This window comes from Clinocottus analis, unplaced genomic scaffold, assembly GCF_023055335.1.
Source record: "Clinocottus analis isolate CAN_PGR_092001 unplaced genomic scaffold, fCliAna1.0.p SCAF_17, whole genome shotgun sequence".
Lineage (NCBI taxonomy): Eukaryota > Metazoa > Chordata > Actinopteri > Perciformes > Cottidae > Clinocottus > Clinocottus analis.
In genome coordinates, this window is record NW_027175898.1 from 13,436,011 (window position 1) to 13,460,933 (window position 24,923).

At 43.1% G+C, this 24,923-nt stretch overlaps 2 protein-coding genes across 5 annotated transcripts in view; both read left to right on the forward strand.

Moving 5' to 3' along the window:
- Nucleotides 1-4,145, forward strand: part of galnt16 (UDP-N-acetyl-alpha-D-galactosamine:polypeptide N-acetylgalactosaminyltransferase 16) — a 32,755-nt gene extending 28,610 nt beyond the window's left edge. The window contains exons 14-15 of the mRNA XM_068580988.1: nucleotides 278-394; nucleotides 3,088-4,145. Coding sequence (XP_068437089.1) covers nucleotides 278-394; nucleotides 3,088-3,231 — 261 coding nt within the window. The 3' untranslated portion in view covers nucleotides 3,232-4,145. The remainder of the gene's footprint in view (nucleotides 1-277; nucleotides 395-3,087) is intronic.
- A 2,542-nt stretch (nucleotides 4,146-6,687) lies between these two features.
- The window catches only part of numb (NUMB endocytic adaptor protein), a 37,612-nt gene continuing 19,376 nt past the window's right edge, over nucleotides 6,688-24,923 (forward strand). For all 4 annotated transcript variants that reach the window (XM_068580445.1, XM_068580442.1, XM_068580446.1 and 1 more), the window contains exon 1: nucleotides 6,688-6,848. The gene's annotated coding sequence lies outside the window, so the exon portion shown is untranslated. The remainder of the gene's footprint in view (nucleotides 6,849-24,923) is intronic.

Consider the following 24,923-nt stretch of genomic DNA (forward strand, 5'->3'; position numbering starts at 1 on the left):
AAATGACAGCTGTGGAAGTCTGTAATCCAGTAAAGAGTTGTCACCTTTTAAGTTAATGACATAGAGATGGAAACACAACACTTGCAACACAAAGTCAAGATCATTCATCTGGATTCAGGGGGGATTTAGTAAAAACCATGAAAGCACTCATGTTAAATAGATTACCCAAGAAATTAAACTAAAAGTCCCTCAATTTGAAGCTGAAAATCTCAACTCTGTGTTGTCATTGAGGTGATGAAAGCCGCTCACAGTCGTCCTTTTTTTCTGTATCTTGCAGAGATGGGAACTAATAGAGCCACTGATCCGGCAGCAGGACTTCTGCCTGGCCATTTCAGCCTTCACAGCCGGGTCAAAGGTCAAGATGGAGTCCTGCAATGCAAAAGAGCCCAGACAGGTGAGAAGAAGCAGCGTTCGCCTTTCAACACAAACTGAACATTCAGCTGGATTTCTCGAAAACATTTGAATATTCTATCTTACGTCTCGAGAATGCCTGAAAAACCACGTGTTCTGTGACTAAGGGTTAACAAAAGAGACGAGGCGGTGGGGAGGGGGGGTCAACTTTAATCTCGCGCTATCAGTCACTTCAACAGAAGGTCTCGGTTTCTCCGAGCGGTTATCTCCTTTTGGGATCAAGCGGCTCATTTGTCCTCGATGTGCCGCACAGTGTGGGACTCACACACACACACACACACACACACACACTGTGAGAGATGTGGAGATGAGAGGCACAGACACGAAGCGGCCCCGCCTGCTGGTGCCGATGCCGGGAGTCGATCCGAGCAGCCTCGTCGCAAAGGAAAGAGAGAGCCGGCCCCGTCTCTATAGACGCAGGGGGAAGGAGCGCTCCCATGACGTCAGACCCCACCCAGTCCCTCCCCAGTCCCTCCCTGTTTGTCAACGTCGTCCCATGTGGACCCCCGTCGGCCGCTCGGTAGATTTATGACATGGAAGAGGGGAGTTAATAAGTCGAACCATATGTTTGAGCGCGCGGGACTCGTGCCAGGACATCCTCTCATCTCTCTGCAGGCCCGTCGCAGCCCCTTTGAGAATATATTGGAAACCTGCCCGTCAACAAGGAACCAGTTCTTTCTGTGGGAGCCATTTGACCTCTCTGTCCCGAGTGTGTCATCCCACAGTTAGGAAGAAATACATGTTTTTTTTGACTCTGCTTCGAAAAGGAAAGAACACTGAAGGAAGTCACTCTCAGAGCAGAAAGTTTTAAAAAATGTGGCTTTAAAAATGTGAAAAGGTGTGACATTAAAGCAAAAGTTGCGAGTTCATCGGATCCTGGGCTGTGATTCAGTCTGGGATATCTTTCAGCCATGTCATTCATCAGCAGTATGACAGAGGCTGACAGAGGCTTTTCCCTGATCACTGCTGCATAAAATGAGTCTGGAGCAGCTGTGCAACATTTCATATTCTCTTCAATATTAATGTTTTATTGAAACGTTGGTTTTTCCAATAAAAAGTTTGGGTTTCACTGGAGAGATTATGCGCCGGTTCAAACACTGTTTTAGAAGCTCGTCCAACATGGAGGAATATAATAAAAATACTTTAAAAAAGGTATTGGCATGAATTAGACATAATTCAAGACACAGAAAACTCCAAACATGTATATTGTCATCTAGATATGTTTCTATTAAAAAATCAGCCAAACGTCGGTTCAAGTTGCGCAACATTGAAGCGCTAATCATCGTTACTAAACACTGAACATTTTCATTCTGACGTTTCATTTCCTCGCCGTCTTCGTTGCACAAACATGCACACGCGCTGTTATACATGTTTATATCGGTACATGCTTACAGTGTGTGACACACACACACACACACACACACACGTAAACACAGACGCACTCTCCCTTCTCTGGGATTTGAGGATTAACCTCTCATTCACCTCCACACTTTGATAAGCCTCCAGATGGTTGCAGAAATCTGCACTTGGCCCTCTCGCTCTCTGCTGCCGCCTTAAGTCCAGCTCTTACTGGTTTTAATCAGCAAGCCAATGAACTAATCACTCACACCCGGCGATTTATGGACATTATGGACATTTCACGAACTGTAAATTCCCTTTATCAGAGGGGTGAGGTGAGTGTGAGGGATTAAATGATGACCCTAAATAGATATGAGGAGAAAGCACAACGATAAAAAAAGAAATACAACACCCTTATCTAATCATCTGGACTTTAGCATATTCACACCCTTTACTTGAGGACAAGTGAAAGTAATTGTGCTGCAATATACACTCATTTGCTAGTTTATTCGGGACACCTTGCCAAGATTAATACAACAGTCCTGCAATTAATTCTTCTCCCATGAAGGTTATAATGTTCAGTTTATGTTTGGACCCATTTCAGAGTGGCGTTGAATCAACTTTATGGTCATTTCGGAGGCTGCAGTGTTGAAATGTGTTGCATCATGCTGTCTTCAACGTGAAGTCCAACCCCTTTAAATCAATGAGGGTGAAGTAAATAACGAAAAACACAAAGTCGTTACCATGGATTTACAGTCGACGGCTCACATTACCTCAGTCCTGCAGAGGAAGGAGTGAGCCGAGGGGCTGCAATGTACCCGGCTTTCATTTAAGTAAACGTATACCACAAACCTGGCCTCTGTGATTGTTATACGGTTCCATGTTATATTATTGGAGTGTTATACTGATGTTAATGTGTAAGTATTTACTGGAGTGGTTGGGCAAGGCGGCACTGATTTCCATGAAACGTCTGTATTTGTAAAGGAACTTAAACTGAATGTAGTGGAGTAAAAAATTAGAATATTACCTTTGGGATAAAGTGGAGTAAAAGTATACAGGAGTATTAAATGGAAAATTAGAGTACATATCTTGCAAATTAGTTCTTTACTGTACAGTACTTGAGTAAATATACTCGGCGTTCGTGTTATTTCTGTTGTCCGGGTCTAACTCGGTCCATTACTCACCACGAACATGAACCATCATTTATGATCAGGAAGGAGGACGCCTGTAGAAAAAATGCTGACAGAGACAAATTAATGTTTTTCCATCTGTTGTTTTTCTTCTTCTTCTTGTTCTCTCTCTCTCTCTTTCTCTCTCTCTCTCTCTCTCTGTGTGCAGAAGTGGAAGCCTAAAGGCACGGCCCTGCAGCACATGGTTAGTGGCCTCTGTCTGGACAGCCAGACCCCGATGGGCCCTCTGGTCATCACGCAGTGTCGCCCCCAGATGGCCAGCCAGTCCTGGGAGCCACAAATAATCACCTGAGCCACGGCGGATAGGGGGAGGGAGGGCCGGGAGGGGGGAGGAGAGTGAGCAGATTCTGGACCCAGCCTGTAGAGGGACCCGTTGGGGGAGAAGGAGATCACATCTGCATCTGTCGCCTCGCTGAGGGGATGAACGTGAGTGTGGTGACTGTACATTTTTGCGACGTCAACTTGGAGCTCCGGCGCCGCGGGGGTCGAGAGCAGCCGCCGAAAATACATTGGAAAGGCCTCGTCGAGCAGAACACCTGAGGTCCGTCTGTGTACAGTGCTCCATCCTTCGAGGGTGCCGCAGTTCTTCTACGTAATCTAAAGCTTTTCACGAAAAACTGTTGCACATCTCACTTTTTTTTTCTTCTTTTTCATTTCTGTATCTATCCTGGTCGGCAGTTTGCTTATATCTGGAGGAGTGAGGATTGTGCGAATGAGAGCATACTTCTGATGACTGTGTGGGACCAGGGCAGCTTTATGTGTAGCCAAGTTCTTTTCATTTTTATTTCTGAGCGCACCATGCAAAGCACTGTCAGGAACATTATTTATTGTTTTGCATGGTCAGACCCAAAGAATGTCTTTCTTTTTCTGTCTCTCTACAAAGTTTTATGTAAATATTTGAAGCAGATATCGGCTTGTTTTTTTGTGTCAAGTACTCTGTATGTTGTTTCAAAAATAAAATGTGGTAACAAAAGAATTATTGCTCGAATTATTGCTCTAAGTAAGTTGGAATGTTGTGCTGTGTGGTCTCATGGTTTTGATTTATATGGATGTAACAAAGAGGATATTGTTTCACCACGATATCGTCTGAGCATCAAACACCAGTTTCATAATTCTAAATAACAAAGACGCTTGTTTATGGTCAGAATGTCCTGTAATTCTAAATTATTATGATCGACACCGAAATATTTAAAAGTGCGTGCGCTCGGAGACATTTATTCCACAAATGTTTAAAACATGTAATAAAGAACATTTTGAATATTTTAGCTGTGTGTTGCTGATAGTGTCGATAACCAGAGAGAAATATTTCATCTTCTATTTTATGAATTGCCATGAAATATTAATGACCTGTAGAGGATGAATCCTAATGATAACTAAAAACATGACAGTCTCAGCAGTACTTCATATTAGGACTACTTTTGAGTGCTATTTAAATGAAGTGCAGACGTGATATTGGACTGAATGTGAGCTAAAACATGCTATAATTTAATATAGACTATAATCATTCTAACACAGGAGCATGATGGATGTTAATCTGTCATCGTCTAAAGAAGCTTTTGGAGCAAAAGCTTCATTTTGTGTTGCAATTACATGTCGAAAGTGGAGACTTCTCAAAATGTTGATGTGCTATTGTTGCGTCTAATTCGCCACAAACAAAAGTGACAGCTGTAACCACTGACTTTGTAGATTCTGGTTATCAATACCAAATATAACCAACTAATAAATTCATAAATATTATAGGTTATGCTACTCAGCAGTATATACTTCAAATTAAATCCACCTTTGCCGGCTGCACAACTCAAATTAACACATGAATGTCAATTTAATTCTAATCCAGTTGTATCATATAATTTGTTCTGGAATGAGTCATTCTGCATAATACTATTATGGAGTAATTTTTGGAAGTTAAAATACATTTTGTTGCTAAAACCTTTGTTCTTCTACTCAAATAACATTGAGTGAACTTCAAACAGTATTTTAACAGGATTAAACCGTTTTATTGATACTTTTACGAAAGGGAAAGATCTAAGTGCTTCTTCCAAACATGCCATAAAATCTGATTTTCAAATGAGGAACATATGATGAAGACGCCTGTGTGGCTGCACCAGAGTTGTGTTGCTGAACTTACATACAGTGACCACAAGGGGGCAGAATATACTCACAGATACATTAGAGGCTCTCCAGCAAGGTGTCTTGACCCTGACCTCGTCAGGTTGATGAATGAAGGCTCGGTTTATAAAGACGGTTAGATTAAAGATAATTAATAATTAAATGAGGGTGGACAATGAAAAATAGAGACAATGCGTGTGTGGTTTGTGGGTTAGTTTAAGAGAGAGATATTCACTGAAATACACTGGCATGGCAATCATCCGCTTAACAGGCTTGACGACTTTGTTAGTTTGTTTTTCCTCGTTGGTTTTGAAAGCTTCTAGGACACAAAGCATGCCACGCTGCAGCTCAGCGGGCTTCAGAGCTATGCCAGGAATGCAAGTTAATGCTGATAAACTTCTGGCCTGTTAATGGGGCCAAGGTTTCATCATCAGGGGAGGAGAGATGGGGGGTGGGGTGGGAGGCAAACATGGCCGAAACCTGAAAAAAGACAAAAGGACAATGAATGTGAAAAGGCAGAGGAGCTTTTAAAAACAATAGTGAATCCTGGTTGTCAAAAAAAAAAAAACGTTTCCACGTTTCCTTGCAAACGAAGTAAGGGATGATAAGTGGAGGACTTTTGATAAACTTGTGTAAAGAAGGAAGTGAATTCTGTGGTTGTGTATCCAAGTGGCCCTTTAAACAATGCGGTTTCAGGAGTTACTCCATCGACTGGACTCTTGTTTGCATATCAGCCAGATAAAGTACACAAGGAAGAACCTGAGCTGGACACCTGGAGAGAAATGTTAACAAAGTATATTTAGACACACGCTCCTCTTAAGTACAATTTAACATCACAAACCTCACTAATAGATGTGCATACTTGTACCACCGCTGGAGACTCAGTCTACACTCATTACACTGTATTACGTCATCTGTGTACTTTGAAATGTGAAAGCATTTGGGGCGGACGGGATCACCTCCAGACATCTGCTCATTAAAGTAAGACGGTGACATTGGTCCCACCTTCAAGACATGGGGCCACCGGGCCTTTTCGGAAACATCAATGGTGGAAGTAATGCTTCGATCTTCTATTCAAGCAGTAATACCACACTGTAGAAATACTGTTAAAATTGTACAAGCATTATAAAAATACTTTGTGAAGTTACCAAAATATTACTGATGAATAATTAGTGATGCATTAATGTGTGAACTGGTTCATGTGTGTCTAATCCTAACTGCTTTATGTACTGCTGGGTATTTCAACCTATGTAATATATTAGGATGTATTAGTTGATATACATGTTGTGTTAATAGTCTGAATACGCTAAGTAACAGTGGAGTTAAAAAGTGCAATACCAGCCTCCAAAATGTAGTGGAGTGCGTGTATGAAGACAGGGCAAATACCTAAGTAAAGTAAAAGCACCCCAACAATGCACCAAAGTACAGTACTTGACTAAATGTAAACTACCGTCTTGCATGTGTAACATGTGTATATTTGACTAATGTGCACGGAGTGAAAACAGAAACGCACCTAGATTCCTTCTTCTTTTTGCCTACAGGTTGCTCTGTCGTCTCACCGATCAATCCGCACGCGCCGAGCCAATGGGGTCGCGCGGAGGCGGTCCGTTGCTAAGGAGGACGTTTGGTTGAGCCTCCGCGTAGCAGCCATTCAGCGGCAGTGGCTGAAGCGATTGGACTGCCAGCGTCTCTCCCGACACTTTCTGTGGAATTTGAATTATTTCGGGCACTGCACACGGTTCGTGGTACATCGGTGACGGCACCGACGGTGCATCTTCTGGGTCGCAGCGGTGATCACAGGTACGGTTGGTGGACGTGTGGTTTTAAAGAGCATGCCGGGTAAATGCTCGTTAGCTCGCCAAGCTAAGCAGCACTAGCTTGTGTGTTTTTTTTTTTTCTTCTTCTTCTTCTTCTTCTTCTTCTTCGGATGCGGCACACGCAGCTACGTTAGCTCACCGTAGACCCAATTACATGTTTTTTTATATTGTTTGATAACTGACTAGAAACCAGAACTAACTGAATGTGAATCTTGAGGGTGTTTTCAATCCTCAACCGGTGTTGGAAAAGGTGTTTCCCTGCGCTAAAGAATGAGCTGCGGGGTTATTTAGCTAGCTAACGCGAACGTCAGTGCGCGTTGATACTCAACTTACCTGGTTAACTTTAACAGGTAAACGTTACTCAGCCAAATTAAATGAGCTCAACTCGGACTAAATTGATAGAAAAGCTTCCTGCCATCACGTCGTTCGTTGTATCAGTTTTATAAATTGTCACAAGGGTCACTTGTAATATCGTTGTGAAGAATCCATGACGACTTTTGAAGGCGTCAATTAATTTGTAATTAAGTTTAGTGGCTTGTCGAGTTTGTAAAAAAAAAGGTGTCTCAACGCTGTTGCAATAGATTAATATGGTTACAACCAAAAGACAGCTGCTCAGTCATCGGACAGGTTGATCGCCCTAAAGATATAACCGTGACTCATGGACCCAACTCTGAGTTTTTGTGAGGTGTGATAATGTGCTCTACATTCTCTTATATGGTGATGGTATCACAGCTTGGGAGTTTACTTCTGCGCATAACAACTACAGTGCGAGATATTTCCAATGTGGTCTGCCATCCCCTGATCAGATAAACATCTGTGGTCAGATTACCTTCCACATGCAGACTTTACAAAGATAGCCCTGTGATGGATTTTGTGTATTGTCCACAGCAGTACAACCATTGGACTGACACGCCCCGGTTATTGGACAGTAACCTCACTTGGGTGCTCTCATAGTTATTGAGGTCATTACTGTTTTAGTAATTAGGTGGTGATGAGGTTTGTGACATGAATGATATGTACGGTATCTGAAACATTGGCAGATTCCCCTGTTTTGTACCTGTGAAGAGGCAATCTAAGCAAGAAACAGACTGTTACATCTTTATAAAGCGGATGGCAAGTCATGATTATTTACTCAATTGACTAATCTGACTGAGAATGCAGCACAATCGGAAGTACTCATAACAATGTAATATCCCACTAAAACCTGAATATACTCTATTTCTTAGCATTATATAGTAAAATAAAGCATACAATCAACCCATCTTCTTCTCAAACCAGCAAATGTTTGTCATTTTTGCTCATTAAATCACTGAAATGATGAATCGGTTATCAGAATAGTTACAGATTAATTACGGTTGAGCCATTGCTATTTGATCATCAAATGACTAGTTACTTACTATCTGTAACTTCATGCAAGGGATTTCGAAGCATTTGGAAATGATATGTGTTCTGAAAGGGATTTTGATGTGTCATCTATACAAAGAGATAAGTGCATTTTTTTCCTCTCCCCCCTCCCAAATTTTGAAAGTAACTCATGGCTTAACTCATCTCACAGAATGAGGGAGGCGAGATTGGCTATCTGCCATCAAACCCACAGTGCAAGTCTTGTCAGCTGTTTCAGAGAGAGAGAGAGAGAGAGGAGGAGAAGGCAAGAGTGAGTTTCTATCCTGAGCTTTGTGATTCACTCTGTGGGAGAAACCTGTGTTACTCTAGGCGGTTCGCTTCGCTCTCAAAGGAGAGGCCCGTTTCTTGGCACGGAGCTGTACATGTGAATGCTGAGTAGTGATGCAACTAGAGCAGATAAACTTGCTGTTCGATGACGACGCAATCAAAGGGCTCCACTTTTGTCCCCTGATAGCAACCAGATAGTCAAGCTCCTCGCTGCTTATGGTGAGAGCAAAGTGAGCGTCAGCGTCTGCTTAGCCTTCAGTCCAGTGGTAACAGAATAGATATGAGATGACAACACTGTGCGTGTTTGGCCTACGTGTTTCATCAAACAGTCTGGATCGAGACAATTAATATCACAGCTGCATTAATGTGTATGCTGCAGTTTAATCCTCTAGATATTTTATTTTGTGATGAATTGGACTTGAGTTTTTTAATCTTCAGTAATGCAGCATATTTGATAAAATCATCATTGTCCTGTGAAAATCTCATGTCTCTTTAAAAAGTCAACTTACAGAAAAACAGCCCCGTGTTCGGCTTTGTGACGATGCATTTTCCCACTGATCCAAGAGGGTTTTTTTTCTTCGTTTAATTGAAGAAGTAGAATCATTTTCCTAACCAAGGAACACTTAATTCTTCAGTTTTATCAAAAAACGGTAAATTCAAAACCCCTTAATTTGGAGATGGATTTCACTGGACATGAAAAACATAGTAAATGTACAATAAATGGAACATTGGCTCTGATATATAATAGAGGAGAAGTATAATGTACCATGAACTAGAAATACTCAAGTAATGTACAGGTGTCTCAAAATTATTCTTCAATACAGTACTTGAGTAAATGTTCTTAGTTACCTTCCACCAAGGCTTTTGCTGCAGTTTCGATGCTGGCCTTTGAATGTGCTCTGCTGATGTTGTCATCCACAACTTGTGATTTTTTTTTTTCATTCATCATCATTTTAAGTCACAGCTCACCAGAAGTGTAGACACACCAAGCATATTTTGGAGTGATTTAATCAAACGCTCAAATGTTTGCTCATTCGGTTCTGTTTGGGGAGGAAGGTGAAAATAAGGCCACGTAAACTCAGGCGCACCGAGATAACTGAAAATCCGGTTCTGGTCCAAGTTGATGGTGTTATTGTTCATTAGGAGTGAGAATGTTATCCTTCTGTGTTTGTTTCTGAAGAATGTCAGAGGTTATGACTAAGAATGCAGACATATTATAAGAACTAGAGTGGGATTTGTTTTGACACTCTCCTCTGTCAAACACTCTCACCTTCTGGGATGATAAGTTACCAAAACACTGTTCAGTTATAGAGCTGCTTGCACTCTGGAGGTTTTTAACTCTTAAGCCGCAATGTGATTTGAGCTGAACCATGAACATAAATGCGCTTAAAGAATCTTTTCTCCTATCTTTAAGCACAGAAAAACAAGACATAATAACACCTGTCAAATGATCCCTGAAGAGGACAACTGTTCATGTGAGCGTCATTAACATCTTGTTTCTTGCGGGAATTGGTACCTTCGCATCAGTAAAAAGAAAGCCTACCGTTTGTACTGGTTAGAGCTCCATGTTCTGAGCTGATTGGGACCGGATCCAACAGACTCTCAGAGAAGATTCAACCAGAGGGGAGGTTTTAGAATCAGGATCTCAAATGTGCAGCTGACCCCATTTCAACATAAGTAGCCTAAAATAGGTTCCGTGGAACCGCAGAGTTGGATTGAACTTGTGTGTTTGATGTGTTTGTTGGTAAGCTGTGTTATTCTCTACCACAGAGTGAAATTCTTGCTGTTAGTCGTGACCTTTTCACATAATGGAACCTCTGTTTCAAAAGCTGATTGTACACAAACTCAGACATGCACAAGATGAAGACTAAGGCACATCTTTGCCTGTGTTCTGGGTTAGGACATTTAGGAAACAAGACATGTTTATGTGCATAACGTGGTACTGACCGCCAGTTTCCATAGTGTGGGGCTACTATAACAACCAGCCTCCAAAAACAGATATCACGTTATTATCTAGCAGACTTTTGCAATGTAACATGGACTATATGAGGTGACAGTCCATTAGAGCAAATCAAAAAGCAAGTCAATATTTTAGCAAACACCAGCATAGAAGCTCTGTAACATTTCTCCTCCAGTCACATTAGTGTTTAAGCATTTTGCATTCTTTGTCTGAGGTATTGTTTTATTGCTCATTCTCAGAAATAAAAAAAACCTGTAAGAAATCTTTATGGGGTGTTTTGGCAAGAAATTGCATTTCTACAGACAAACAACTTGTGTTAATGTTTTTTTTTTTCTTTTTAAATCATGCTGTCAGTGAATAATTGTTACATTACTACAGACAGTGGATCAAATCACCCTGTTTTATACAAACCATCCAGTATTTGTATCTGCAGGCTTCCTTCTTGGCAGCATTTGGCTTTGTCAGCGCTCATTTCAAAAGAAAAACAACAGTGGGTGTTGCATGATGTGTTACTGCTTTGAACACTGTTCCTCGAGCGTCTCCATTTGGGACAATATCTTTAGCTCCTAATTGGGTCCAAGGGGCCTTGAGCGCCTCATCTTGCCCCGACTGTTTAAACTGTGGATTAGGGCTGGGGTCGTTGGAGGTGCGTCACTGTCGACAAGGAGTTGCCTTTCGGGTTTGCGTCGGTATCACTCCTCCCTGGGTATGGTACGGGGCTCAAGGACTCCTTTTGTCTCTCTGGGCCCCCTATATAGAGTGATACCTGAGCCTCATGTGCTGGAACAGCTCATGCTTTATTCATCCCTCTGATCTCTGCTTTAATTACGAGTGACCCGGGACAAACCGACTGGTGGTGTCTCTCACAGGGTGGGAACCAGGGCCAACAAGAGTGTGAGACGTGAAAGACGTTTGGCTGAGGAGTTTGTCACTTCAGGAGGACACCTATATTTATAAACCAAAACCATCAGACCCTCCAATAGATTACAAATATATTGAAGAAGGTAAAACACTTGAAACCGGGTTTCTACACCTGGCTGTGGTTTCGGTGAGGAAAACAAGTTTCCCCTCCTTGCTCCTCTTGATGATTTTCTCTCTGGCTTCTCAAGCCCACCATGCATATTCAAACCACCAATATTTGACTAAATAATTTATATATTTGTGATCCTGGCTCAAGGCTGGTCATATTATATTACCAGCTGTTGGTTATCTGTCAAAAGACATTTATTACTGTACACGTAGGACCTAAACATGCATGTGATATGACTAAAAAACTAAATCAAGATTTTGGGATCGGCTTTATGACACCACACTAGTGCCTCTCACCACACTGCACATCTTGCTGTTTTGTTGGTGTCGTAACTCCCCGTCTCAAACCCAAGTGGCCTCTTGTGTGTGTTTATGACTCTCTGTCCACCACACGGGTGACAGTGATGCCATCCCCTCAAACACGCAGTGCACAATTTCTATTTACTAGTCTGAGCAGACAGTCTGCACGTCGCTTCTTCCTTTCCCTCGCCCCACCCGCTGTCGTCACCCCGGACGTGTATCAACGTTGCCGTGGCACCGGTTCCCTGGTAACCACCACAGCGGTTGCTGGGCGATACGGCGATAGGAACAATACGACCCAACAAAATGTTCCGAGTTTGTTCCCCCTTGTCGAAAAGATAGAGCAAAAAAAAAACTCGTCTGATACACAGCGCAGTTGTCGAGCATGTGTGAAAACATGCAGATAGGTCCCGGTTTCAAGCTCCTCCTCAGGCAGCATGCCGCCTCAGCTTGAAACACATTGTGTGCGCTTTTGTTAATATACATATTTAGATTTTTTGTAAGTAATCTTCTTATTTTTTGTTGTTGTTTCTCTCCCTGGTTGTGTTTGGAAGACCCTTTTTGTCTGACAGTATTTGACATGAATTCTCCTCAAACCCATTTGTCATCTTCCCTTCTGCTGAGCAGGTTTTGTTTTAGCGTTCACTGACTACTACTAGTACTACATTTCATGAAGACAGGTCAAAATAAAGTATAGAAGTGTAACTACAAAGTCTTCATGGTTTTGTATAACACATCTTACTTCAGTGAAATATATAGTAACAGTTGACATCGGCATATTTATTGTGCAGTGGCATGATGGAAATGTATTATGAAGCCACACTCTGGGATTTAAAACAAGAAGTTTGGCTTTGTAATGAAGACAAAAACTAGCAGTTACTGAAAGGTGCTGGTCAGATTATTTTGGGCATGTTAACAAATTCTTTGAGATAATTTCATCAGTTTGCTGCTACGTTACATTCAGGCAAAGTTCTCCTGGAGTTAATAGTGTTCAGACAGCGTTTTGCTCTGGTGCATTTGGGATGTTTGGTGTAATAATTTTTTATGTCAAAAAAGGTTTTGTAGGGAAATCTGTTTCACTTAATAATGCATCAAAGGAAATACAGCGTTGGTATTCAGACAAGTCTGGAACACATTTATTTGACATCCATCTTTAATCTAAATGGCCTCATAAACAAGCTCTCTCTCCACACAGTGTAAGATCTCTAGTTCCTCCGAGCCTCGCTGCTTTGAATTCAGACTCTTCTGGTGACTTGTGGTTTACTGGGAAGCTGTACGCCGGCCCATTTGGGTCCACTTGTCCCGACCTGTTGTGTAACTGTAGTTTGTCTGATCCAAAGTCCAATGGCTACTGTGTTTCTGTTAGATAACGCTGGAAAATATAGAAGTTGAGAAAAGATTCTGTGATGAGTTATTTTGTCATTGCAGCAATGACTCGAGACAAATTCTCATCGAGGTCTATGAACTGTTTCGGATCACTGTATTGTTGACAGTGGAGGAGAGGAGCAGCACTGCAGCCCACGTTGTTGCTTAATCGATGATGAACGTTCCCCAGCACAAGAAAGATGTAAATTATTAATGAGCTGAATCTCATGTTCTGCCTCAACTAGAGAGCTTTTGTTTATTAATCAGTGCTGCCAGCTTGCCTTTTTGTCACCCACCAGACTGTTGGTGAGAGAGAAGCGAGGAGGAAAACTGCATTGTTGGAGAGGTCACGCAGTTAGATTTCCTTTACTTTGTCAGTCCACATTCCTCATAGATAATGTGAAGTAAGTTTGGACAGGTAGTTAATCTCCCTTTCCTGGGTAGGAAGGGGTTATCAGTGGAGTGGAGGGGGTAACGGGGGACATTTGTTTCCTGTGTGTTGCATCACCGTGCAGCAAGCGCTGCCTTGAGCACTGCAGCTTTTTGTTTACCACAGAATTGCATCGCAGGGACAGGTGTGTGAGCCGCATGTGTGGGCGCACATTTGTTTCCACGTATGTTGCATATGTTTCAATCGCAGAGCGAGGGGGGGCGAGAGTGTGTGAAAAATGTGAGACATGTGCAGCAGCAGGTTTGCACACTCCCCAACATTGCACCATTCCTCCACCACCGAGCGGTCTGCTGAGAGGGATGTCTGGCTCGCGAGAGCGCCACTGTGCTGAGTCGACAGGAGGGGAACAATTGCCTCGCTGTGCTGCTTGTCCGTTTGGCTGCCTTCATTGCAGCATTTCAGCGAAGGGGCACCGGCGGCTTTTGGCTCAGTCAGCCTTGTTGACCAGGCCTTCGCCGGCTGGTCACTGACCCGTTGTGCCCACAGTGCCTGCAGCTCGTCAGGCCTCTGAGGGCTGCCGATTATCCCACAGTAATTGGCGCCTGGGCTCTGGCTGATCAAAGGTGCCCAGCTGACTGTAGAGCCCTGGTAATTTTCCATTCTCTGATGCTCTGCAGTCCTCGCCTGCTCGTCTGTCTTCCTGCCTGCTTTATACCACCTGCTTTTCCCCTAAGACATTGCAAGGCAAGGCTGTCCTTTCCATGCTCTTTCCTCTTTTAAAAAAATCAATAGATATGGTTAAGGTTACGAGTTCAAACCCTGCAGCCATTGTGTCCTATGGTCATGTGACTTGGCAAAGCTCCCCTGAGTAAGACACCTACACCTCGGTCATGTGCCATGCATATCTTCTGTTCATCTGAACTCTGTACTTGCGGATTAGTTTCTGTGTTGATCCGTGACATCATCTAGTTTTGTTCTTGGTGGAAATATGAATCTGCATGTTCACAACTCTCATGCTAGCTTGATTAAATTGTACTGCTTTACATGCTCATTTATGGCTGGCCATGCCCATATGTTAAATGATTATGTTGTTGCCTGCCTGAGATCCATCTTTGGCTGCAGAGAAAGAGCTGGATTGGCTGTGTGTGAATGGACATGGTGAAATCACCACGTACATTCATATTACAGCCTTCTTCTTCTGGACTCTTTTACCAAGGACTTGTCCAACATTTTTTGAAAAAAAAAAAAAGGCGTCTACCATGACTGCTGAATCATTCCTGGCACTCAAGTAAAAGTACACCACGGAATAAGTTGCTTTCCATTTAGAGAGCACTGCTTACATAAACATTAGTTTCTATGAGCCTCGATTCGTGGTGTTTTTGAAGCGAAACTGGATATAATATCAGTCTTGCCGACATGAGTTCATAGTCCAGCGTCACACCTTCAAAGCTGATTTCCAAGCTAGTTTTACACACTAGAGAACAATTTCTAGTAGAGAATAGATTTTTCTATATCTTTTTAAGTTCTCCCAGAGGCAGTGCAGTGTTCACTAATCTAATTGAACCACACAGCGAACACCATTTCAGCCATTAGGACTTTCCATAGGTTTAGAGTAGCTGTGGAAGTCCTGTTCCACCCCTTGCGTGCGCTACCCCATAAATCCGCTGAGTAAATAGCCAGGTAGCGCCAGCAGTTTGACTTAATCGGTTGAGTAACTTGGTATTCTACAGTCATCCTCGGCTTGACAAACCAGGATACAAAGAGCCAAGCTCAGGTACGTGGTAAGAATTCCTGAAATGACAGCTGCCGGTGAAAGCTACAGCTCTATTAACATTCATACTCACAAGACCAGTTTGGTTGGATGATTCCTGACGTCAATACAAGCCGCTTTGCATCATGTGGACTCCGGTTACGATTTGAGTGTTTCCTCTTTCCCCTCAAGAGGTGAATGTAGACATTCTAAAACGGTCACAGGAATCTGTTTTTATTCATGTTCTTTTTGTAATTTAGCGTGTTTTAAGGTCAGCTCACTTAACCTGGAGAGGGTGGTGCGTGCGCAGATAGTGTGTGTGTGTGTGTGTGTGTGTGTGTGTGTGTGCTCACATAGTATGTGTGTGTTTTGGCCTGGTCTGACAGGCAGTGTAGCGATTGCATGTCTGTTCACTCAGCAGGAAGTTCCTTTTACACTCCATCCTCTCATCACTCCTGCTGCTGGACAAACACTGCTCCTGAAACACACACACACACACACACACACACACACACACACACACACAGCAATGGCACCGTGTTGCCAGTTACCAACAGTGTTGTTGGGATGAAAAGCTGTATTATTGACAACACATTGACTCAGCAGCTGGACCCATGGAATGGGTTGTCTGTGTGATATTGATTCTTCCGAGTGATTTTCCATGTAATCTGTTTTCTGTCTATCTCCCTGTCTTGTTCACTCATCTCCCGGCTCTTATTCTTTCAGTATTTTATTCACTATTTCAAATCAAAAGAAAATAATCCTGTCACCATTTTTTACATCTCAGCTTTGCTCGCGCACGTGTGTGTGTGTGAGTGTGTGTGTGCTGCCCTCGCCGTCTTCCTCCTCCAGTGCGTCTGGGTTCTGGCGTATCAAAATTACACACATGCTCTCAAGTTGTATATGCGACGCATCGTTAACTGTCAAAAGTGTGTGTGAATGTCAGAAGCGAGCAGTGCCGCGTTTCGAGCCACAGCCGATGACATTCCCCCCGCAGCGATCTGTGGATGTTGATTGGGAGAGCAGTGGAGAGTGACGGGCCTTCCTCACTCAGCAAACACTGTGAACACACATACTGACACCATTCCTCACTGCGGGGCTTTCCTTGCCTCTTATACACCCAGATAGCCAGCGTAAATGATTGTCCATACAACTTCAAGAAATCTGTATGGCGTATGGACATTGTTTGCTTGACCCTTTTCTGCTCCTGTGACCACGGCTGGAAGTCAGTGACATGGGACTACGAATTATGATTATTAATCTTAATTATCAAAGCAGAGAACATAGTCTTTGCCTTCCTTCTGCATCTTGCATCCACATCTTTATTTCTTTTTTACAAACTCTGCATTCATAATAGCACACAGGCACAGACTGGTTTGCATCATGTGTAGTAGCATGGTGGCGTTATTATAAAAAAAAGTGTCTTTGTGCTCTGTAATGTCTGTTTACCAAGAAGGGGGGTAGTAATTATGATGCTAGCATTATAATAATAGCCAGCTGTTAGTTCTCCCTAACAGTTGCCAAATAAAATCATATTATAAAGGGTGCAAACCATCACAGACAGCCTGGTTTTATTTCTCTTTAAGCTATCGCACTACTTATAGGATAGAAAAAAATAATTCCTCTGCAGTTCAATTCCTCCTGGATCGCCTCTGAAGCTCATCTGGAGAGCAAATTAATTGGCTCCGATCACTGCATCACTTTTCATTCTTTCTAATTCTCCTTTTCTTTCTTTGATGCCTAAATGGGAATGGTGATCACGAAACGGTCGCCATGTTTAATCGATTAAATGTTGATATTAGCTGAGCATTTGCCTGCAGCTGTCGGACCAGTTTCATTCTTGCGAGTCAGTGCCCTGCAATCATGGCTTCTTGAAAGAGGCTGCGGTGCCGACATCTCCTCTGGGTCGCCTTAACCGAAGGGAAGGAAAGAGGATGAGAGAGGGCTATAGAGGGGAGGATAAGCATATAACCGCTGCCTCTGACTTCTCAACATTAAAGAAACATGTAAATGTGACCGAAAAGTAACTATTAAGGAGCATATTGACACTCCCTGGAATTAAAGCCCATGTGGTCAAGTAAAAGTTATATAAAAAACGATTTGAACCCCACTGTTATTTTGTTAATTTTAATAACCTCATACTTAAATACAGTAAACTGACTAAAGGCTTCTTTTAGCTCTTTTCAGATTGTTGCTTACTGTGAACAACCGTACGTTGGATTAGTGGTTAAATTGAAAGCGTTTTCTACATTTAGGAGCGAGGAGGCGGCAGCATGCTGTGTATTTCAGCAGTTATGAATGCGTTTCAAAAACTCAGCTGTACACTTGTCACTTCCCTCGATGTGGTTAAATCAGAAATGACAGTGCTTCTGGCGCGCAGGAAGAGCTGAGTGACGGCTGAGACCCAAGTTAACAAGCGTGCACAACGTTCGCTACAGACTGCTTTAATCGCATCGCTTAACTATTGATAACATCATATTTTAATATTTCCTTTTGCTCTTGTGAGACAGCAGCTCTGGAGACTGTGCGCTCTGGTTCCTGTCTGTGTTCATGTCCGTGCTGACTGGTCGACGGCGAGACAACCTGACCTGTTTAACTTGACAGAAACCGTGATCTTGATGTGGCACGGCGCAAGCTGTTCTTCCAGCGTGCCGTGCAATATCCCGTAACAGGGTTTTTCGCTTGACATTTACTGTGGTTGGTTGTAAAGGAATTGTTGACACATGGGACTTCAACCAAAGATTGTGTCTGTCTCTTAACTACTCACTAACCCATGTGGACCCTCTGGGCTCAGGTTTTACTGATTTCACAAACTGGCAGTAGAAATAGGGATCCAGAAAGTTCAGCTATCAGTTTTGGTCAGCAGGGGTTTTGCTGGATTAATGTGCTGTTAATATAAGAGCATATAGGCACAGCCCTGGGATATAAACTGCAATCTTAGATCAACTCCCTTCCTCTGAGACTCTATAAATGTGCTAACGCTGGCTGTTGTGAGTCAGCCATAAGTAGGATTAATAGATCATGTATTAACACCACTTTACTGAGGCCTGGTGAATATGTAACATTGTCATCTGTGTGCTTCTTCAGGTCAGTGCAGTGCTTTTGTAGAATCCCCAGTATGTAGTATTTGACCTGGTTTCTCCACCTTGCTGCAACTCTAACTAATGGCACTTCTCTCAAGAACTCAATAATGGAGCCATTTTGTCTCTGGGGCCATGAGGCACTGCAATCGTCCGTCTCACTTGTGCACGTGTGTGTGCACATGGGCTTTGTGTTTTTGAGAGTGTGCATTGTGTTTACATTTTTGGGCGTATGGTAGGTTTGGGTATATGCGAGACTGCGAGTGTGTACCTACTTCTCCGTATTGTGTTCTCTCTGCTGCTGCTTCTGCTCTGTTTGTGTGTGTTCGCGCGTGTGTGTGTGTGTGTGCGTGTGTCTGTGTAATGCAGTGATGTCAGGGGGAAAAAGTAAACATGGTTTCCGTGAGTAGTTTTTCGCTCCGAGGTTTACTCAAAGTTTCCTAGAAGAGGTCACTTTTGGAGTCGGGGACAAAGTCTTGCGGTGCACTCATAAGTGATGGCCTGAGCTTCTGTCCCACAGTCACAGTTTGCACAAGAGAAAGGAGCACAAGGCTGTTTTAGTTCGCGCTGATGTACAAACCCACAGCCATTTTATGAAGATGTCTTCCCATGGCGGCCGCAATAGTTGGTACCTATTGTGTTCTCAGCAGCAGTCTCCCATAAAGAGTGACCAGGATTGATAGAGTTGGGGCACTCAGACCACTACATCAACTCCACTACACCCCCTAGCAGGCTTTCATTCAGCAAGGCCCCCTCGACTGCATGACTATAGTGTTTATAGCTCTCTTCATTTAATTGAAACTCCAGTCCATTTGACATATCAGCACCTCTGGCAAGACATTTTGAAAAACAATCACAGAAAGGATGATTTTGGGGCAAAAAGCAACGGACGTAAATCTGAAAGATGTCTTCTCGATGCCCCGTGTGATTATACGGGGGAAGGGGAGACCAGGCCAGACCCTGCCCATTGATTCAGTCTGTGAATCATCGCTGGGGCATGCCGGAGGAGAGACGATAGAGTCGCAGTGATTTGCCACTCCCCGGTGCCAGGGTACTGCCCTGGTCGTTTAAATGTGGCCTCAGCTGTTGCCCAAAGTGATGTGTGGCGCTACGGGTGGTTGCTTGACACGCTGTTGGACTGGGCCCCCTTAATACCATGCCTGGCCACTCCTAGATACACACACTCAAACACAAGCGCGCACACACACACACATACACACACAATTAGAGGTGGCGGGAGAGAAAAGCAACTCAATATGACCGGTGCAGCAGTTTGGGTTCTATTTTTTTTCACCGTCTCAACCCTAACCCCAGTCAGCCATGTTTACTCAGGAAACGGAGGTCACCGTGTCTTGCTGGGGGCAGGGAACAGATTGAAGGACTCTGAAATGATTCAGTGGCAGACAAGGGAGCAAGCGAGCCGTGCAAACAGTAGCCAGCGCTCCTATTCCCACCATTTCCTTCCTCTTGTGGAGAACCACCCATTTGTACCGAGGCCTCGTCGTTCTCTTTCTCTCTGGCTCTTGTTTCGGCCGGTCTTGAACCTCCTAAAAATAGATGCTTTTCAGGAATAAAGATGAGACATTGTCCGGCTGACTTAGTCACGTTTCAGTAGTTTCATTAGTTCAGCTTGCTCTCAAGCCAGTAATGCTTTGTACATTTGGCTCATGTTTACAGAACAAGACATTACAGTCTGCTGATCATCGTTTGTTTTGCACTTGTCCTTTTGGATAAGCATCCATCTTTTCACGGTGTCAGGTTTCGTCTGTGGATCACTGTACGGCACACATGTCGTACCTGGCAAATAAAGTGAGTCTGATTATTGTCGGGACATTTTAGGTGCAAAGTGTACAGATCACAGGGGCAGAGAGCGGTGTGTCGAGCCGGAGCAGCTGGAGATGAGTTACACTTGTTTACTGACTCCATTTCCACCCGCTTGGTCACACTGTGGCTGCTGCTGCTGCTGCTGCTGCTGCTTTTATTGGCAAGTGTTTTCTTTCATTTTTATGTTGGTTATTTTGTGTTCAGCCTTTTGAAGGCAATTATAATAATTGGCTGTAATGAAGGCAGCGGTGATCCAAAGTGTTGGGTTACATCTGTTAAAAACATTTGATTTACAGGGAAAAACAAACTCACAATTACGTTGAGTTGCATTTGGTGAAACCCTTTAAATGCCATTCAACTTGTGTTTAATGTGTTATACACGTGCTCTGTGGTATTGCAGAGCAACTACATTGTACCTTATATTATATTATACTTTTATATCCAACGCTATTATACTTTTTAAATTTTTACCTACCTGTGTTGTACACTTGAATTTCTCCTCTGGGGTTCAATAAAGGCAATACATGTGAGGCATTTGGACTCTCTTGAGAGAAATAAACCAAATGTCTTTTCTATTTTTTGGTTATTCCAAAAGTTGAATTCTCTGGCGAAAAGTCTCTTTTTGATTATAAAAAAAAAGGGGGGATAAAGTCTATGGGACAAAGTTGGAACATTTTCAGCAGTGACCCCAATTTATTTAATAAAGACAATGTGCCACTACTGAATCTATATAATGCCACTGAAATGACTCCATTCAGGTCAAACTGGGCACGAGTTTCTGACTGTGATGCAGTAATTAATGTGACCCAGAATATATCATTCAGGGGTTAGCATTAACGATCGGGACTCAGCTGGACGCCCCCTGTCTCACGTTGTTCTCTTGAACTTGAACAACGTCAATATCAGACTGTCACTAAATCTATCGTAGCCCTGAGTTACACGTCTGTGAATGTGATTGCATTTGGTGTACAGTAATTGGTAATACAAATACAGAGAGAGATTGGCCGGGTAACTTCTCTCTGTCGTCACCATGAACTTGCCAAACGAGACGCCAGAAAGTAAAATGCCCTAACCTTTGACCCTGACCCCACAGTCTGTCGTCAATATTGGTGTTCCTTGGTCCCTTGTGTCCCTAGCATTGCTTCCTTTTTCATGCACTGAACACTTTCATCCAGATTTTCTCGCTCTCTCTTTCTCTTTTTACATAAGCATGCCAAGCCACAAAGCAGGGGCCGGAAAATTGGATTACCACAGTTACAGCATTTTTGAAATTCTCTCTTCGTATGGCCGTTTTGGGAGAAGAACAGAGGCACTATCACCTCAAGTCGGACGGCTCCCCGATAACGGGGCTCAGCAGATATGCCGGGCGGCCAGGCATGCTTTGCATTACGCATGGCTGTCCTTATTGATTGAGGCTGTCCTATCTATGTTGCTCTCCACACTATAAACTCAGTCCGAACACAGATAACATGGACTTCCCTGAGCAGAGCGGTATAAAATAGGATGAAGAGTATCGGCTGGCACAGCGGTGGGACAAGTCATGAAAGGAGACAGTGGGGCCTTTTTGTCTTGAATTGCTGCCCATTCTCTCTCTCTCTCTCTCTTTCTCTCACGCTCACTCGCTCTCCTACCCTCTCCCACCCTCCCTCATCTCTTTTTTGTAACCCAACCGCAGTACTCATCCCGAGGATCCTTCTGCAAGGATTAATCAGTTTTCCATTCCTGGAGAGATTATTCAAATACTGTTACATCTACAGCCAGCAGCAGCAATCTCTCCCTCCTTTCCGGGCAGGAGCACAGCACTGTCTGAAGGAAAAGTCCTGCTCTCTTTATTGCTTTACTTTTCTGTTTCTCTCGGGTCTCCCCTCCTCTGTGTGTATGTCTCGACACTTTACCGCCATTGTTGACTCTGCGTGCTTATGTACATAATTATCGTGCACGGGAGTATGATGATGAGATTGCACGCGGGCATCTTTGGAGAGCGCCAGGTTTTTGTGTCCTTCACTATCGCTCGCTTCTGTGTACATGAACACAGAGTGAGTACGCAAAGTCCTTGTGTAATCGTTCTCATTAGTGTTGGTAGGAGAACAGCCAGAGATCCTCACTGCATCAGACTATAGGAGCTGTGACAGCTCCAGCAGGGTTCAGATCCTGCTTTTCTGCTCCAAAGCCATTACCCCCTTTTTCTCTCCTGTCCCCCTCATGCCCTTTCCCCAACCCCATATACGCCCCTCTTTCCTCCATTAGCACCCTTTTGTAGTTTAGAATAAGTACATTTAAACGGCCAAAGTGTTGTTTTCATTTGTGGCTGGCCCTGGGACATGTTGTTTGACATGTTGTTTGACATGATGAGACAATGTGTTGAATGTGTTTTAATGGTGTCAGTAAGGAAACTCTTTGATTACACCTGTCACGCAACCATTGGCTTTAAGTAAAAAGTACCTTTCGTTTCTGGCAGATGAAAACATCCAAACTCAGTAACTTCAGTTAACCTAAATACAGTGCAGACACAAGGCATGATGCTTAAAGAGGGCTGCTCACCTGTGAAAACAGTGTGTTGTGCACTGCACTGGCTTTTGAGATTGTTTTGTAGATGTACACACAGCAACATGTCAGTCTGCTTCTTTTTTTTTGTCTCTGTATTTCCCTCACTTGAACGTATAACACTAGTGACATTAATGGCTGCAAGATCATAAACTCTGAAGTATTTCCCAGAATCAGAAGCTATTTCTGTCTGTTTAACTACCGGGTTGATCTACCTCCTTGTTTTGCAATGATCTGATTTAGTTCTTAATCCAGTTAGAAACAACTTTGAAAATGTACTGTTGCAGGGAGGAAATGTATGCGTATATGAATGAGTCTGGAACAAATACAAACCTAAAGGAAACTGTGCTTATTCCGTTTTTGTAGCTACCTTTCAGCTGTTCTCTCTCTCCCGATCCTAACCTCCTACTCTTTTCCATCCTAATTATTACTTCCATCTGTCCCTCTAACTTTCCCCTTCTTTTCACTTCGCCGTGTCAGATTTTGGTGCTCCATCTTTGCCTCTCGCCTTTCCTCCCTTCTCGCCTTCATCTCTCTGACTCATGGCCGAAACACCTCACATGACCCACACCCACCCACCCAAACCCTCTGCACCAGACGACAGCCAGACTTTCCCCCTCACTGCTCATTCTGTGCGCCGCCTGGCCTCCATCCCTTTCACTGCTCACCTTGCTGCCAACACCACACACACACACATACACACAGATACACAAAATAGAGTTTATTATGGTTGTAACACTGCTGCTAATGCAGATTTCATACACAAGCTCCATGTTTTTACGTGGGATAATGAACATGTGGTTCTGCTTTCACAGCGTCATTCTGTTTGTCGCTGTTTGACACAGACCTCCCTCTGCAACTGTAGATCAGTGCACATCAACGTATAGCGTCTACTTCATACGTTTTTTTCCTTCACATTTTTATGAGAAATGCCCTCATTTGAAAGCACTACATAAACAGACGGGTCCAGCGCGAGTCGAGATGATCCAGGCTGGTTCTAATCATTGAATCATTAATAAATGAGCTCTTTTTTTTGATAGTGTTAATGTTAACATGTTGTTGGGGTATTCATATCACATTCCTGCAAACGTTTTACGCATGTTGAACACTCTCGATGTAGGTGCATATGCTTGGCCGAGCACAAACATTCATGCACGTGTGTATATATATTTATATATCCACAAATACAAACGTACCCTCTTTCCCACGCGCATGAGCTTTTACTTGCATTCCTGCTCTCGTCTTATTCGTCTCTCCGAGGCTCTGCAGCACGGCGAAGAGGAGGTGTGTGGGTTGTAAGCTGGCCTAAGTGTTAAGTGATTTAGAAGGTGAGTTTAGTGAAGTGCTGTGAGAAGAAGCATTACATTTTAGGGGCATTAATGTTCCGACAATCGGCCCGCAAGATGAAAAAAGACCTACCTCCGTTTGTCCAAGGGATCAATTTAAAGAGACTTTTTTTTCAAAAGGAGATCTCCTGGAAGGAAACGTCCTTTTATCTGTACTTTAGTCTGAGCTGCTTTCAATTCTGCGATTCAGGTTTCTTTTTTTCTTTGGATTACATCAAAAAATCATTTTAAACGCCCCAAATCTTTTGGGAACTTAGAAACATGCGTTGCAGCGCTAAGACTTCATCTCAGCGGAGAATCGTCATGTTGTTGCTCTGAACGACGCCATTGTATACAAATAGTAATTTGATCTAATTGTTTATAAAGCGATATTGATTCCATTTCTCTTGTTTCTTTGTTTTGTTTTTTATGTGGCAAACTTTCTTCGTTCTCCAGCACCAAAAGACAGCTGTTTTAAAAATAGAGATTATTGTTTTTAATAAAGCACTGCCTACTTAAAAGTAACAACTTCCCGTAACATTATTCTACAGTATCACAAACATGTTTAAAGATGTGTTTGGAAAAACAAGCTTTGTTTACATGTAATATTTATAAGATGTGTTTGTGTCGATAGCACATCGGAAACAAATGCTCTAATTTGTTGCACCAGAGACGAGGTGCTCAAGAGCAGACAAATCTGTTTCCCTTCTGCTCCTCCTCTTCACTCTGCAGGCTGGAAGCATGCAGCCTGTCACTGGCACCGCAGTGAGCCCAAACATGATATGACCTAAATAAACCAGTGTGTTAGGAGAGAGCGGG